Raw genomic sequence first — 16,960 nt, 5'->3', positions numbered from 1 at the left:
AGATATTTATATGCCTTTACTTGCTCTATAGATGTAGTGTTTATTTGCAGTTCAGGTATAGTTTGTTTTTTCTTTCTAAAATCTATTATAAGTTCTTTAGTTTTTGTGACATTCAGTTCTAGAAAGTTGTCGGTGCACCAGTTTGTAAACTCTTCTATTGAGTCTCCTGAAATAAGACCGACTATGGCAGTATCATCAGCGAATTTAATGAGTTTAACTGAGTCATAGATGCTTCTTATGTCATTAGTGTAAAGAGTGTATAGCACAGGAGAAAGCACACAACCTTGTGGAGCACCCGTACATAGTACTCGAGTTGACGATTTGGTGTTGTTGACTTTAACATACTGGGAGCATTGGGTTAAAAAGTTTAGAACCCATGCTTGTAAGTAAGGGCTTACATTTAAGTTACTCTGTTTATCATTAGATGTGGCTGTATGGTATTGAAAGCGGAGGAGAAATCTACGAAGAGGACTCGTGCATATGTTTTGGGTATATCGAGATGCTTATAAAGCTGGTCCAAAAGCAATAGAATGGCATCCTCAGTTCCTCTAGCTGCTTTGAATGCAAATTAATCAGGATTAAGGCTGTTATTGACTTTTGCTACAAGTTGTTTAAGCATATATTTTTCAAAACATTTCATAACAATAGGTGTTAGGCCCAGTACCTAGTGACTTTGTATGATGAATGCATGTATATATTGTTAAATACATCTATTCAAGCAGAACCTGACCCTTAATTGTGGTGTTTTTTCCCCGCTAAATTGTAGAATATGAAGGCCCCTTGAGATGCTGGGCTTCTGGCCTTGTATTGGCAGGGGTAACTGAGCATTGATCACACAATACAGATAATTAAATGATCATCTATTATTGATGGTTGACCTTCTAACCAAGAAGCTGATGAATGGCCAAACTCTCATTCCTGACTTCTGGTAAAAGTCCTTTCCTTGAAAGCTAGAAGCTGGTAATAAATAACACTAAAAGATGCCTTGATTAAAAACATGAATAAATATAGGTGCTTACAACTAGAATATGCATTCTTAAAAAAAAAAAATATTTTTGGTAAACTTTACTAACCCATATAACAGAAAACACATTAATTATATATATATATATTTAGAGAGAGAGAGAGATGTGATAGGCCCTATATATATATAGATAGACAGATAGATATAACTTCATTTTGATATGTAAAAAATGTGAGATGATTACAATGAACATAAATGTCAATTCTGGTTTTTAGATCTTCAAACTCTTTCCTGCAGGGTTCACTGTCGCCGCCTCTGTCTTCACTTTCCAATAACAAACCAACAGGAATGTCATCCACTCACTAGAACACCCTTACCACAGTTTTCCTAGGCAAAAACTTCCTGACTAGACAACCCACACAAAGAACCTTGCTGAACCATTACTCTAGGGGGATCAAGCCAAATTCTCGTCTAAAATATTATATTCTTCCTTTTCCACTTAGATGGAATTCCAGTTGCTCCAGTTCATATACAGTGATCTAATAGTGCACTGTTGCGCCTTGTGCATGCAGAATGACAACAATACATAATTTTGAAAACAAAATGGTGCGCTTGCTTTCAGAACAGAAAATGTAGCCTTTGCAAAATATCATGAAATGGTGGGATTTTCAATAGCTTTTCAAATTTTAAGACCTACATATGATAGATAGACCACATTAAACTAATAGTATCCTTAAAACAAGGCTTTTTGATGCAGTAGTCATTTTGGCGCTAAGTATTGTCGACAGATATTTTATTACCTAATCCATGTGCTGCGCTATACTTGAAATAGTTGTTACTATATGTTTATTTATCCTTTAAATTGAAGACAGGAGTAATACAAGGCTGTCCCTACACAATGAAATCTGAAAGCAGTTCTTTGGCACAAAGACTTGGACAATAACAACTAAGAATACAGACAAGCTCCAGATATTTACCAATGAATGATGTTTATAATGATCTAGAAGGGTAGGATAAGAAAGTAAAATTCTTTGAAAAAAAAAATAATAATAAAAAAAAAGCTGGATTTTCTGGTTGGTATTTGTGTGATCATTAATACGATTGCTTTCTTCCACTAGTTGGGCATTTAGCTCCTCAAGAGCAGCAAGTTCCTGGCATTGAAACATAAAACTGATCAATGCAATACCAATTTTATAGAATGACATCAGTTCAATTTATATATTATAAGATAAGATAATTTTATTGATCCAATCAAATAGAAATTCAGTTTGACTACAATTGACAACATCAGCGTAACTACTGTACAATAACAGTATAGATGAAGAATTCAAACAACATTCACACACGAAACACATACACATTCCCAACCAGCACTTTATGAATTTGAACTTCTATGTACTTCTCGATGACGACAGCTGATCTTGTAACACTCTGACCGAAAGTGGGATAAAGGAGTTTTTAAATCTTTCTGTTTTAGTTCTAATGGAAAGGAGACGACCACTTCATTCAGATTTTATGTAACAGTGGTTTAATGGGTGCAGGTTGTCCTTAAGAAGCGAGAGTGTTTTGGAAAGGCATCTTTCATGAAAAAGCTCTTCAAGAGATGGTAGCTGTATTTGAGTGATGTGCGATGCTTTTTTAATTAGTCTATTTAGTCTAAGTCTTTGTGCCAGTAAAGTATTACCATACCAGCAGGTGATGGCAAAGTTAATTAGACTGCTTATAGTTGCTGTATAAAAAAGTGAAATAATGGTTTTGTCGATGTTAAATTTTCTTATCTTTCTAAGGTAGAAGAGTCACTGGTGAATTTTTGTGTAGAGGTTTTGACAGTGTTCACTCCATTTCAGTTTGTTGTTGATAGTTGTTCCTAGATATTTATATTCTTGTACTTGTTCTATGGTTTGATTGTTCATCTGAATTTCTGCAATATAGCCTTAATGTTTCCTAAAGTCAATAATCATTTCTTTAGTTTTCTGAACATTTAAAATTAGAAAGTTGTCTATACACCATTGGTAAAAGGTGTCAATTGTTGAATGGTACAGATTTTCGTCACCTGAAATAAGGCCAATGATTGCTTTGTCGCCAGCAAATTTTATGATGGGAGTGTCAGCTGATAGGCTCTGAATGTCATTTGTGTATATGGTATACAATACTGGTGACAGGACGCACCCCTGCGGCGCTCCAGTGCTAAGTTCTCTCGTGCCAGACACATACCCGTTCACTTTTACATATTTTGGGCGTTTGATGAGAAAGATTAGAATCCAAGCTTGTATGTTTTTGCTAACGTTCAATTCAGATAGTTTTTGATAACAATAAGCTATAATGTCTGTAGTCATAGATTTGACAAAGACAAAAAAATAAATGTTATTTCTAGTTTACTAAATTCTTACATCTTTGAGTTTTTTTTTCTCTTCTTGAAGACTTTTAATCTTAGAACTCAACTCTGACTTCTCTGTGTAATGATTATCAAGTATTTTTTGAAGCCTGAAAGAAAAGAAAAGTTAACATTCCTAGTGAATCACAAGAGTTATAAAAATCTAGATCCGTCATCAACCTTTTTTTTTTCACTCTTTTATATAATAAGCACACTTCTATCATGCAAACATTTTGGGAATTATGTAACAAGGATTCAACTGCCTTGTTTTCATTGATCCTTTACATAATGTTAAATAAAATACTTTACAATCAATATAGTAATATAGTATTGTCTCTGAACGATTATGTTGGAGTGTGGTTTTATATGTGGTTACACATACCAGTGATGGGAATAGACTTTACAAAAATTTTAGGAAATTTTGGTCCAATCCCCCCCCCCCTTTTTTGTAAACTGGCCTGTAGCAGCGACTTAAAATAAGATGTTGCAGAAATGTAAAATATTTTCCTAGCATGTAACTAATGCTTTTATATAAAGGTTATATAAGTTACTGCAGAGTTCAGCGACAATGAAAACATTTCCATCTACAGCTGACAATCCCTCAAGGCCAATCTAGAATCAGTCCTCTTCAAAGTGAATTTGTTTCAACCTAAGTTCATCAACAAATAATGAGAACACTCACTGAGCTTCAATACTTTCTTTCTCCTGGAGTAGATTCTTAAATTTGGCATCCAGCTCTCTGTTTCTCTGCTGCTCCTGTTTCACCTCATGCTCTTTTTCTTTCAATGAACTTTCTAGAGACTTGACCCTGAGATCAAGAAAAAAAATTGAAACTAAATAGAAACTTCTGATGCCTACGCAATAAACTTTTAGTTGACATTTCTGGCAAAGCCTATTACAGTTGAAATATAGGGTTGGGACGTACTGGTTTCATTTTAAACATTGTCAATCAAAAAAATGAATTAGAAATAAAGTGTTTAGTTGAATCATTTAGAAAACTGAAATGAAACTATCCAAAAGTGAATGTTGACTAAAATTTTTTTTTCCTTTTTTTTAAAGTTAAAAAAAAAAACAGCTTCTGAGATCAACACAGATACACAAATAAGACAAATGTCCTCAAGCATAAAAAAGACTATTAATGTTAAGGCATGATCGCAAAAGTCGAGAGAATTTCAACCACTCAGACATAAAGTCACATTTGCAGAGTTACTTTGAAATGACTTCATGCTGTCACATCTCACGAAACAGTATACATTTTTAAAAGGTCCTACTAAAAAGGTGAAGGATGCCTTTTATTTAAAATATTTTAATTTATTGAAGCAATGGTAAGAATCACATTTTTTGTGTGTGTGTTTTAATATTCAAACATGGAGTGATAACTTTAATGACATTCAAACTTTTATTTTGCTTCTAAAATTTTATTGACTGCCCCGTCCCCCTTTGTCAGGACCTTCAAGCCCCTCTCCCTTTCCCCAGTATGAGAAACACTGGAATTTAAATATAGAAATGTGGTGGTTGTACTTTTCTCAGCTCTCCTTCACCTACAAAACTCTCTCTACTGATTGTCCATATCTTGTCAAAATATTTAACAAAAATCTCATTTTTCTATTGTTGCAGTTTCTTCTAAGACATTTTCATAGGCATTAAAAAGATCATGAGTTGGTCTCACTCTTGACTAAGGTGTATATGTTTATAGTAGGCTAATGCTAATCTTTTTCTAGTATCTTCAACCTTTTCTACTAAAGCTGACAATAATTGGATCATCTCATAAGCTTTTTTTTTTAAAAAAGAATTATTTTAATTTCACTTTTTATGTATTTCAAGCTAAGTCTGTCTGAATAAGTCAATAAATGAAAGCCTACATTTTTTTGATGAGTGTGCTAAGAGGATAAATACTGACTTAACCATTAAAAAAATATTTGCCAAAATGTTTTGCTTTATATATTATGATGTTCCTTACATTGTTTTCATAATACATTCACTTAAGTTAATTGTTTGTTTTTTCCTTTTACTGTTTCAGAATGAGAGTAAATATTTAAAAAGCTTTGTTCTTGTTTTTTTGCTAATTCTAGGATATTATTTTGTACATAACAATGTCTAACAGTGTCATCCATTGGTATTAGTAGGAAATTGCAACTCTTAAGTTTAGTAAGTTACTTTATTTAGACATCCTATTATAATTTATGTCCAAAATGCACATTAGCTGGGGCAATGTAATTTTAAATCTTAAAGTAGATAATGTACAGAACAAAAAGAGGGTAATAAAAAGGCTCTTTAATTAAGATATTGTTCTATTCATATAGAATTGAGAACCCTGTTTTATTTGTCTCACATTTTAAGTAAGAAAAAAACATATTCATATTTTTAATAAAAACATGGTAAAAAAATAAGTAAATAAATATATTTTTCAAGACTCACAGATTGTCAGCTGTTATATCCAGTTCCTTTACTTCACGCATTCTCTTCCTAAAGTTTTCTTTAGTTCTTTTTTGCTCCTCTAGTTCAACCTGTCAAAACAAACAGCAACTACTACTCTCGAATGAACTTAAGAAAAAAAAAGTGAAATTTAGACTTTCTCTCCTAATTAAGAATAACATAGTTGATTCAAGTGAAAGAATACAATGAGCCCTGCATTCTAAAGTTCAAGCATCAGAAAATGATGACAAAGTTTTTTTACAAGTGTGAAGGCAAAGAAAGATGGTTGGGACCTGGTCTTTCAAGATGGAAAAGTTTTTTTGTGAGACATGGCGGTGTATTTGTCAGAGTGGCACTAAACAGACTTAATAAAGCGAGCCTGGGTGAGGAAGAGAGAGTACAGAAGATAATGAGAACACAGAAACAATTGAAGACGTCGTCAAGAGTGGTGTAAGCGAAATATTTGATGGAGATTGTGAACTTATTAGAGATGAAAGTGACACAAGGACAGACATTCATTTTGTAGCTTGTTTGAAGCCAAATGAACAAACAGAATACAGAATGGAAGCCTTTTAGAAAAAAAAAAGTTTTGTGAATACAATGAATAGTTGAAAATCTGGGCAGAGACCAGTAACATTCTGTACAATAATAGCTCAAGTAGGAAGAAAATTTTTATTTGTCATGGTACAGGAAATAATGTTAAGTGCCTTAATTCCAAGAATAAGTTAACTAGTCAAGTGGGCTAAAAGTGGAGTGTGTGAGTGAACGACTAGGTAAATAGGTCATTCTTTTAGATGACCTTGAAGAGATGTTTAGGTAAACATGCATGAGTAGTCAGGAATAGGTAGAAGACTAAGAATTATGTAGCAAGAAAGGCCAGGCAACACGAAGCTTCCTAGATGAGTCATTGTTCAGTGGTCATTATTCGACTAGTAGTTTATGTACTTCAGTTATTTGACAATATTGTAAGATAGCCAGCTATTTCATAAAAGTGATTCATGTTAATTTTTTTATTGTTGGATAGCTTATTTGATTGAATCAAGTTTGAAGAAATTAAACTCAAGAAAGATACATTCTAATCTAGATTTCTTCAGTGTGATTGAATAGAGACAATACTACTCTGCAAAAGAGCTCATGACAGTGAGGACAAATACAATATATGCTTGAACCTTACATCAAATTTTTCTATTGCAGATTCCAATAGATGAATATGGTTTGTGTTGTTATCAACTACTTCTTCAAATAAGTGGGTGGAGGCGCGGTAGCTGAGCGGTAAAGTGCTTGGCTTCTGAACCGGGGACTGGGGTTCGAATCCTGCTGAAGACTGGGATTTTTAATTTCGGGATCCTCAGGCGCCTCTGAGTCCACCCAGCCCTAATGGGTACCTGACTGACATTAGTTAGGGAAATGTAAAGACGGTTGGTCGTTGTGCTGGCCACATGACACCCTTGTTAACCGTAGGCCACATAAACAGATGACCTTTACATCATCTGCCCTATAGACCACAAGGCCTGAAAGGGGAACTTTACTTTTCTTTAGTGGGTGCACTGCACTTGATAGGTCTCTTACAGCTGGCGGTATCTTTGGTGGGTTGACAGGAGTAGGTCTGTAAAGAAGCTCTTGGAAATGATCGACCAATCTCTTCTTTTGTCCTCTTCGTCTGTTATCAAGTCACCATTTTTGTCCTTTACTGGCCTCTCTGACATGGCAAATTTTCCAGATATGTTTTTGATGACTGGTTACAGTTCTTTGGTACTGTTCTGAAGAGCTGCTTCTTTTGCTAGTGCTTCAATGTATTTTTGCCTGTCTGTTCTGATGCTATGCTTGATACTCCTATCTATTTCAGCATATTCTTTTTTGTGCTTTTCCTTTTGCTGCTCTTGTTTTACTGTTGTTCATGCCTGCTTTCTTCTCTCTTCTTTCCTTGATCTTCTGAAGAGTTTCTGCTGAACTCCACTCCTTGTGGGTGTATGACTTGAGACCCAGTACTTTTTGGTATGTGAAGGTTACTGTTTTTTTTTTTCAGTTTCTGCCATGTCTGCTCTACTGTCTCCTCTTCTAGGAGCTGGAACTTGTTTGATAAGGTGATCTTCAACTCTTCCTGTTTTGTGTAGTCTTTCAGTGCAATGGTAGTGTAATGTTGAAACTTGTTTGATAAGGTGATCTTCAACTCTTCCTGTTTTGTGTAGTCTTTCAGTGCAATGGTAGTGTAATGTTGAAACTTGTTTGATAAGGGGATCTTCAACTCTTCCTGTTTTGTGCAGTCTTTCAGTGCAATGGTAGTGTAATGTTGAAACTTGTTTGATAAGGGGATCTTCAACTCTTCCTGTTTTGTGTAGTCTTTCAGTGCAATGGTAGTGTAATGTTGAAACTTGTTTGATAAGGTGATCTTCAACTCTTCCTGTTTTGTGTAGTCTTTCAGTGCAATGGTAGTGTAATGTTGAAACTTGTTTGATAAGGTGATCTTCAACTCTTCCTGTTTTGTGTAGTCTTTCAGTGCAATGGTAGTGTAATGTTGAAACTTGTTTGATAAGGTGATCTTCAACACTTCCTGTTTTGTGCAGTCTTTCAGTGCAATGGTAGTGTAATGTTGAAACTTGTTTGATAAGGTAATCTTCAACTCTTCCTGTTTTGTGTAGTCTTTCAGTGCAATGGTAGTGTAATGTTGAAACTTGTTTGATAAGGTGATCTTCAACTCTTCCTGTTTTGTGTAGTCTTTCAGTGCAATGGTAGTGTAATGTTGAAACTTGTTTGATAAGGTGATCTTCAACACTTCCTGTTTTGTGCAGTCTTTCAGTGCAATGGTAGTGTAATGTTGAAACTTGTTTGATAAGGTGATCTTCAACTCTTCCTGTTTTGTGTAGTCTTTCAGTGCAATGGTAGTGTAATGTTGAAACTTGTTTGATAAGGTGATCTTCAACACTTCCTGTTTTGTGTAGTCTTTCAGTGCAATGGTAGTGTAATGTTGAAACTTGTTTGATAAGGTGATCTTCAACTCTTCCTGTTTTGTGCAGTCTTTCAGTGCAATGGTAGTGTAATGTTGAAACTTGTTTGATAAGGTGATCTTCAACACTTCCTGTTTTGTGCAGTCTTTCAGTGCAATGGTAGTGTAATGTTGAAACTTGTTTGATAAGGTGATCTTCAACTCTTCCTGTTTTGTGTAGTCTTTCAGTGCAATGGTAGTGTAATGTTGAAACTTGTTTGATAAGGTGATCTTCAACACTTCCTGTTTTGTGCAGTCTTTCAGTGCAATGGTAGTGTAATGTTGAAACTTGTTTGATAAGGTGATCTTCAACTCTTCCTGTTTTGTGCAGTCTTTCAGTGCAATGGTAGTGTAATGTTGAAACTTAATTGATAAGGTGATCTTCAACACTTCCTGTTTTGTGTAGTCTTTCAGTGCAATGGTAGTGTAATGTTGAAACTTGTTTGATAAGGTGATCTTCAACTCTTCCTGTTTTGTGTAGTCTTTCAGTGCAATGGTAGTGTAATGTTGAAACTTGTTTGATAAGGTGATCTTCAACTCTTCCTGTTTTGTGTAGTCTTTCAGTGCAATGGTAGTGTAATGTTGAAACTTGTTTGATAAGGTGATCTTCAACTCTTCCTGTTTTGTGCAGTCTTTCAGTGCAATGGTAGTGTAATGTTGAAACTTGTTTGATAAGGTGATCTTCAACTCTTCCTGTTTTGTGTAGTCTTTCAGTGCAATGGTAGTGTAATGTTGAAACTTGTTTGATAAGGTGATCTTCAACACTTCCTGTTTTGTGTAGTCTTTCAGTGCAATGGTAGTGTAATGTTGAAACTTGTTTGATAAGGTGATCTTCAACACTTCCTGTTTTGTGTAGTCTTTCAGTGCAATGGTAGTGTAATGTTGAAACTTGTTTGATAAGGGGATCTTCAACTCTTCCTGTTTTGTGCAGTCTTTCAGTGCAATGGTAGTGTAATGTTGAAACTTGTTTGATAAGGTGATCTTCAACTCTTCCTGTTTTGTGCAGTCTTTCAGTGCAATGGTAGTGTAATGTTGAAACTTGTTTGATAAGGTGATCTTCAACACTTCCTGTTTTGTGCAGTCTTTCAGTGCAATGGTAGTGTAATGTTGAAACTTGTTTGATAAGGTGATCTTCAACTCTTCCTGTTTTGTGCAGTCTTTCAGTGCAATGGTAGTGTAATGTTGAAACTTGTTTGATAAGGTGATCTTCAACTCTTCCTGTTTTGTGTAGTCTTTCAGTGCAATGGTAGTGTAATGTTGAAACTTGTTTGATAAGGTGATCTTCAACACTTCCTGTTTTGTGTAGTCTTTCAGTGCAATGGTAGTGTAATGTTGAAACTTGTTTGATAAGGGGATCTTCAACTCTTCCTGTTTTGTGCAGTCTTTCAGTGCAATGGTAGTGTAATGTTGAAACTTGTTTGATAAGGTGATCTTCAACTCTTCCTGTTTTGTGCAGTCTTTCAGTGCAATGGTAGTGTAATGTTGAAACTTGTTTGATAAGGTGATCTTCAACTCTTCCTGTTTTGTGCAGTCTTTCAGTGCAATGGTAGTGTAATGTTGAAACTTGTTTGATAAGGTGATCTTCAACTCTTCCTGTTTTGTGTAGTCTTTCAGTGCAATGGTAGTGTAATGTTGAAACTTGTTTGATAAGGTGATCTTCAACTCTTCCTGTTTTGTGTAGTCTTTCAGTGCAATGGTAGTGTAATGTTGAAACTTGTTTGATAAGGTGATCTTCAACTCTTCCTGTTTTGTGTAGTCTTTCAGTGCAATGGTAGTGTAATGTTGAAACTTGTTTGATAAGGTGATCTTCAACTCTTCCTGTTTTGTGCAGTCTTTCAGTGCAATGGTAGTGTAATGTTGAAACTTGTTTGATAAGGTGATCTTCAACTCTTCCTGTTTTGTGTAGTCTTTCAGTGCAATGGTAGTGTAATGTTGAAACTTGTTTGATAAGGTGATCTTCAACACTTCCTGTTTTGTGTAGTCTTTCAGTGCAATGGTAGTGTAATGTTGAAACTTGTTTGATAAGGTGATCTTCAACACTTCCTTTTTTGTGTAGTCTTTCAGTGCAATGGTAGTGTAATGTTGAAACTTGTTTGATAAGGGGATCTTCAACTCTTCCTGTTTTGTGCAGTCTTTCAGTGCAATGGTAGTGTAATGTTGAAACTTGTTTGATAAGGTGATCTTCAACTCTTCCTGTTTTGTGCAGTCTTTCAGTGCAATGGTAGTGTAATGTTGAAACTTGTTTGATAAGGTGATCTTCAACTCTTCCTGTTTTGTGTAGTCTTTCAGTGCAATGGTAGTGTAATGTTGAAACTTGTTTGATAAGGTGATCTTCAACACTTCCTGTTTTGTGTAGTCTTTCAGTGCAATGGTAGTGTAATGTTGAAACTTGTTTGATAAGGTGATCTTCAACTCTTCCTGTTTTGTGCAGTCTTTCAGTGCAATGGTAGTGTAATGTTGAAACTTGTTTGATAAGGTGATCTTCAACTCTTCCTGTTTTGTGTAGTCTTTCAGTGCAATGGTAGTGTAATGTTGAAACTTGTTTGATAAGGTGATCTTCAACACTTCCTGTTTTGTGTAGTCTTTCAGTGCAATGGTAGTGTAATGTTGAAACTTGTTTGATAAGGTGATCTTCAACTCTTCCTGTTTTGTGTAGTCTTTCAGTGCAATGGTAGTGTAATGTTGAAACTTGTTTGATAAGGGGATCTTCAACTCTTCCTGTTTTGTGTAGTCTTTCAGTGCAATGGTAGTGTAATGTTGAAACTTGTTTGATAAGGGGATCTTCAACTCTTCCTGTTTTGTGCAGTCTTTCAGTGCAATGGTAGTGTAATGTTGAAACTTGTTTGATAAGGTGATCTTCAACACTTCCTGTTTTGTGCAGTCTTTCAGTGCAATGGTAGTGTAATGTTGAAACTTGTTTGATAAGGTGATCTTCAACTCTTCCTGTTTTGTGCAGTCTTTCAGTGCAATGGTAGTGTAATGTTGAAACTTGTTTGATAAGGTGATCTTCAACTCTTCCTGTTTTGTGTAGTCTTTCAGTGCAATGGTAGTGTAATGTTGAAACTTGTTTGATAAGGTGATCTTCAACTCTTCCTGTTTTGTGTAGTCTTTCAGTGCAATGGTAGTGTAATGTTGAAACTTGTTTGATAAGGTGATCTTCAACTCTTCCTGTTTTGTGTAGTCTTTCAGTGCAATGGTAGTGTAATGTTGAAACTTGTTTGATAAGGTGATCTTCAACTCTTCCTGTTTTGTGCAGTCTTTCAGTGCAATGGTAGTGTAATGTTGAAACTTGTTTGATAAGGTGATCTTCAACTCTTCCTGTTTTGTGTAGTCTTTCAGTGCAATGGTAGTGTAATGTTGAAACTTGTTTGATAAGGTGATCTTCAACACTTCCTGTTTTGTGCAGTCTTTCAGTGCAATGGTAGTGTAATGTTGAAACTTGTTTGATAAGGTGATCTTCAACACTTCCTGTTTTGTGCAGTCTTTCAGTGCAATGGTAGTGTAATGTTGAAACTTGTTTGATAAGGTGATCTTCAACTCTTCCTGTTTTGTGCAGTCTTTCAGTGCAATGGTAGTGTAATGTTGAAACTTGTTTGATAAGGTGATCTTCAACTCTTCCTGTTTTGTGTAGTCTTTCAGTGCAATGGTAGTGTAATGTTGAAACTTGTTTGATAAGGTGATCTTCAACACTTCCTGTTTTGTGTAGTCTTTCAGTGCAATGGTAGTGTAATGTTGAAACTTGTTTGATAAGGGGATCTTCAACTCTTCCTGTTTTGTGCAGTCTTTCAGTGCAATGGTAGTGTAATGTTGAAACTTGTTTGATAAGGTGATCTTCAACTCTTCCTGTTTTGTGCAGTCTTTCAGTGCAATGGTAGTGTAATGTTGAAACTTGTTTGATAAGGTGATCTTCAACACTTCCTGTTTTGTGCAGTCTTTCAGTGCAATGGTAGTGTAATGTTGAAACTTGTTTGATAAGGTGATCTTCAACTCTTCCTGTTTTGTGCAGTCTTTCAGTGCAATGGTAGTGTAATGTTGAAACTTGTTTGATAAGGTGATCTTCAACTCTTCCTGTTTTGTGCAGTCTTTCAGTGCAATGGTAGTGTAATGTTGAAACTTGTTTGATAAGGTGATCTTCAACTCTTCCTGTTTTGTGTAGTCTTTCAGTGCAATGGTAGTGTAATGTTGAAACTTGTTTGATAAGGTGATCTTCAACTCTTCCTGTTTTGTGTAGTCTTTCAGTGCAATGGTAGTGTAATGTTGAAACTTGTTTGATAAGGGGATCTTCAACTCTTCCTGTTTTGTGCAGTCTTTCAGTGCAATGGTAGTGTAATGTTGAAACTTGTTTGATAAGGGGATCTTCAACTCTTCCTGTTTTGTGTAGTCTTTCAGTGCAATGGTAGTGTAATGTTGAAACTTGTTTGATAAGGTGATCTTCAACTCTTCCTGTTTTGTGCAGTCTTTCAGTGCAATGGTAGTGTAATGTTGAAACTTGTTTGATAAGGTGATCTTCAACACTTCCTGTTTTGTGCAGTCTTTCAGTGCAATGGTAGTGTAATGTTGAAACTTGTTTGATAAGGTGATCTTCAACTCTTCCTGTTTTGTGCAGTCTTTCAGTGCAATGGTAGTGTAATGTTGAAACTTGTTTGATAAGGTGATCTTCAACTCTTCCTGTTTTGTGTAGTCTTTCAGTGCAATGGTAGTGTAATGTTGAAACTTGTTTGATAAGGTGATCTTCAACACTTCCTGTTTTGTGTAGTCTTTCAGTGCAATGGTAGTGTAATGTTGAAACTTGTTTGATAAGGGGATCTTCAACTCTTCCTGTTTTGTGCAGTCTTTCAGTGCAATGGTAGTGTAATGTTGAAACTTGTTTGATAAGGTGATCTTCAACTCTTCCTGTTTTGTGCAGTCTTTCAGTGCAATGGTAGTGTAATGTTGAAACTTGTTTGATAAGGTGATCTTCAACACTTCCTGTTTTGTGCAGTCTTTCAGTGCAATGGTAGTGTAATGTTGAAACTTGTTTGATAAGGGGATCTTCAACTCTTCCTGTTTTGTGTAGTCTTTCAGTGCAATGGTAGTGTAATGTTGAAACTTGTTTGATAAGGTGATCTTCAACTCTTCCTGTTTTGTGTAGTCTTTCAGTGCAATGGTAGTGTAATGTTGAAACTTGTTTGATAAGGTGATCTTCAACTCTTCCTGTTTTGTGTAGTCTTTCAGTGCAATGGTAGTGTAATGTTGAAACTTGTTTGATAAGGTGATCTTCAACTCTTCCTGTTTTGTGTAGTCTTTCAGTGCAATGGTAGTGTAATGTTGAAACTTGTTTGATAAGGTGATCTTCAACACTTCCTGTTTTGTGTAGTCTTTCAGTGCAATGGTAGTGTAATGTTGAAACTTGTTTGATAAGGTGATCTTCAACACTTCCTGTTTTGTGTAGTCTTTCAGTGCAATGGTAGTGTAATGTTGAAACTTGTTTGATAAGGGGATCTTCAACTCTTCCTGTTTTGTGCAGTCTTTCAGTGCAATGGTAGTGTAATGTTGAAACTTGTTTGATAAGGTGATCTTCAACTCTTCCTGTTTTGTGCAGTCTTTCAGTGCAATGGTAGTGTAATGTTGAAACTTGTTTGATAAGGTGATCTTCAACACTTCCTGTTTTGTGCAGTCTTTCAGTGCAATGGTAGTGTAATGTTGAAACTTGTTTGATAAGGTGATCTTCAACTCTTCCTGTTTTGTGCAGTCTTTCAGTGCAATGGTAGTGTAATGTTGAAACTTGTTTGATAAGGTGATCTTCAACTCTCCCTGTTTTGTGTAGTCTTTCAGTGCAATGAAGTGTAATGTTGAAACTTGTTTGATAAGGTGATCTTCAACACTTCCTGTTTTGTGTAGTCTTTCAGTGCAATGGTAGTGTAATGTTGAAACTTGTTTGATAAGGTGACCTTCAACTCTTCCTGTTTTGTGCAGTCTTTCAGTGCAATGGTAGTGTAATGTTGAAATTGGCTGGGCTCACTTGTTCAAGTCTTCTTCAGCTAGCACATTGACCTCCAGCTTTTTGCCGTCATTCCGAACCTGGTGAGTCAGGTACAGTGGCTACTAAGCTTGCCATATTTCCAACAAGCTGGGACAGAGCTGTGTGGCTATTTTACATTGGTCGTGGCCATGAAACCACAACCAAAAAAAAAAAAACAGTTCTTCTTGACCACCCCAGGGTAACCACAATGAGGTGGGGGCTGGAATCACACTAACCAGAAGTGTGTATACATTCCATAATAATATACCAAATATCTCTACCATTCTAAAAAAGTCTATAAAGTATATATTAAACACAGAATACAGCTAGAAACTAATCTAGATTACTACTACTAGACTAAATTAGATAGTCTCCATGATAGAATATAGAGACTCTGACCAAGTTAAGATCTAAATTCAGAGTAGTTCTTATAGTATTGGATCTTCTTATAGTTTTAGATCTTACCTAGATTCTAAAAATCTTTATCAATTTTTATATCATCTACTCTGTCACTATGTAAAGTCTAAATCTAGAGTAATCTAGATTTTCCAGATCTAGACATCTAGCGTAATCGTGACGCTAGTCTAGATGACTAGATCTAAATTAATGATAGAATGATTAGATCCTAAAATTTACTAGATTTAGTAATTAGTATAAAATTTAGATTAAATTATAATCTAATATTTGTTGATCTAGAACAGTGATGGCAAATGGGGTTGTTCCAAATTTCTTCTGAGTCACATGGTTATGTTTACATCACATGGTTGTGTTTACGTCTCATGCTCTGCTTACTTTTGTTAATTTATAGTGGGAAGCTGAAGCGTTTTAGAATAATAATTGGTGGTTTTAATTAATTAATTAGTGCCAAACTATAATTTGTTAATAATAGGAGAACTTAGATGTTTATCTTTTTTATAGTTTCAACTTAAAACAGATAATTAAACATTTGACAGATGGTTCGGAAGCGTTGGCCTATATAATAGATTCTATAGTCTGCAGTACTGAGATCTAGATTTCTTGACTTACACATTTACAGTTATCTGCTCAGAGCATCTGGGTAATCAACCCTAGAAAAAAAAAGTAACACTTTCATCTACACCCCTCCCTCTCTGCCCTAAAATAAACAGGCTAGAACACTAAATGTTGGACAGTAGACATAAATGTGTGTTGTATTGGTCTATTGGTCAGATAGGTCTAGTGATTCTAGTCTAGTCGATTATTTGCTTTAAATGATGAAAAGACTGCCAGGTGTTTTTCCTTGTGTATAATAGGGTTGAGTTGTCTAGCAAACAAATAACACATCTGATAGTCAAGGATAAATCTAGATATACTTTTACACAGTTCATATGTGTTTTATCCAGGACTAGATTTGGGAAGTAGAGCAAAAGGTTAATAGAAGACTTTTTTGCAGCTCTTGAGTCAGGTCGGCTTTAGTTTCTGAAGTAGTAGATGTTTAGATAATACAACATTCAACAGTTCCCTTCATTACGTATTAAACTTCTTGTTCGACATTGTTCATCAGCGTTAACTGCCTTAATATTTTTGGCCTTACACCCCTGTGTTATTTCCTTAGTAGAGTGTTACCTCTGATTAGACTTATCTATACAAGACAAAGAGAAGAGGTGCCTAGAAATTAAGATGCAGTCCTTAATATAAGAATTACATTCTATAATTTAGCACATCATATGTGTTAGCTACCTTGAGTATTAAAAGAGGGTAAAGCTCTTCGCTCACATGAAAATCAATAGAAAAATCAAGAAAAAGAATTGAATGAAGGCCTACAAGCGAAAGGTCATAGAAAAACCTGTGATAGTAAGTGAATGTGTTTTGAGTGGCAGGTAGTGCAGTGTGTGTGCCTGTGTAAGAAATGACCAGTTGATCTTCATTGTAAATGGTTGAGTGAACAGCAAAGAAAGTAAGTCAGGACTGTGTGTAAAAGTGGGTCAGACTCATAACAAGATGCTGGAGTAAAGGAGACGAATGGAAGACTAAAAAAATTCAATGTGTTAATTGAGACTCTTGTTGTTATAGTCTATTACAAAACCTTTCACCTTTCACAAAGTAAAAGACCTTCTTCTTGAATTCATAGCAATGTAATAGGGGTGCACCGGATAGTCGCTCCGGCTTCTGTCGAATATTTGGCCTTTTTTCCCCATTCTGCCATATTTGGCTCCGGTCAAATATCACTGCCAGGTAGTTGGCCGAATAGTAAAAGTACACCTA

At 35.4% G+C, this 16,960-nt stretch overlaps 1 protein-coding gene across 11 annotated transcripts in view; it reads right to left on the bottom strand.

The window, feature by feature from the left end:
• LOC129928715 (uncharacterized) overlaps window positions 1–16,960 on the bottom strand; it is a 35,932-nt gene that overhangs the window by 8,596 nt on the left and 10,376 nt on the right. For all 11 annotated transcript variants that reach the window (XM_056044284.1, XM_056044277.1, XM_056044285.1 and 8 more), the window contains 3 exons: window positions 5,757–5,845; window positions 4,021–4,146; window positions 3,355–3,448 (listed from right to left, as the gene is read on the bottom strand). In XM_056044284.1, coding sequence (XP_055900259.1) covers window positions 3,355–3,448; window positions 4,021–4,146; window positions 5,757–5,845 — 309 coding nt within the window. The remainder of the gene's footprint in view (window positions 1–3,354; window positions 3,449–4,020; window positions 4,147–5,756; window positions 5,846–16,960) is intronic.

Source organism: Biomphalaria glabrata, chromosome 10, assembly GCF_947242115.1.
Source record: "Biomphalaria glabrata chromosome 10, xgBioGlab47.1, whole genome shotgun sequence".
NCBI classification, from domain to species: Eukaryota; Metazoa; Mollusca; class Gastropoda; family Planorbidae; genus Biomphalaria; species Biomphalaria glabrata.
The sequence above is the reverse complement of the archived record's forward strand: the minus strand, read 5'-3'. Positions and strand labels throughout refer to the sequence as shown.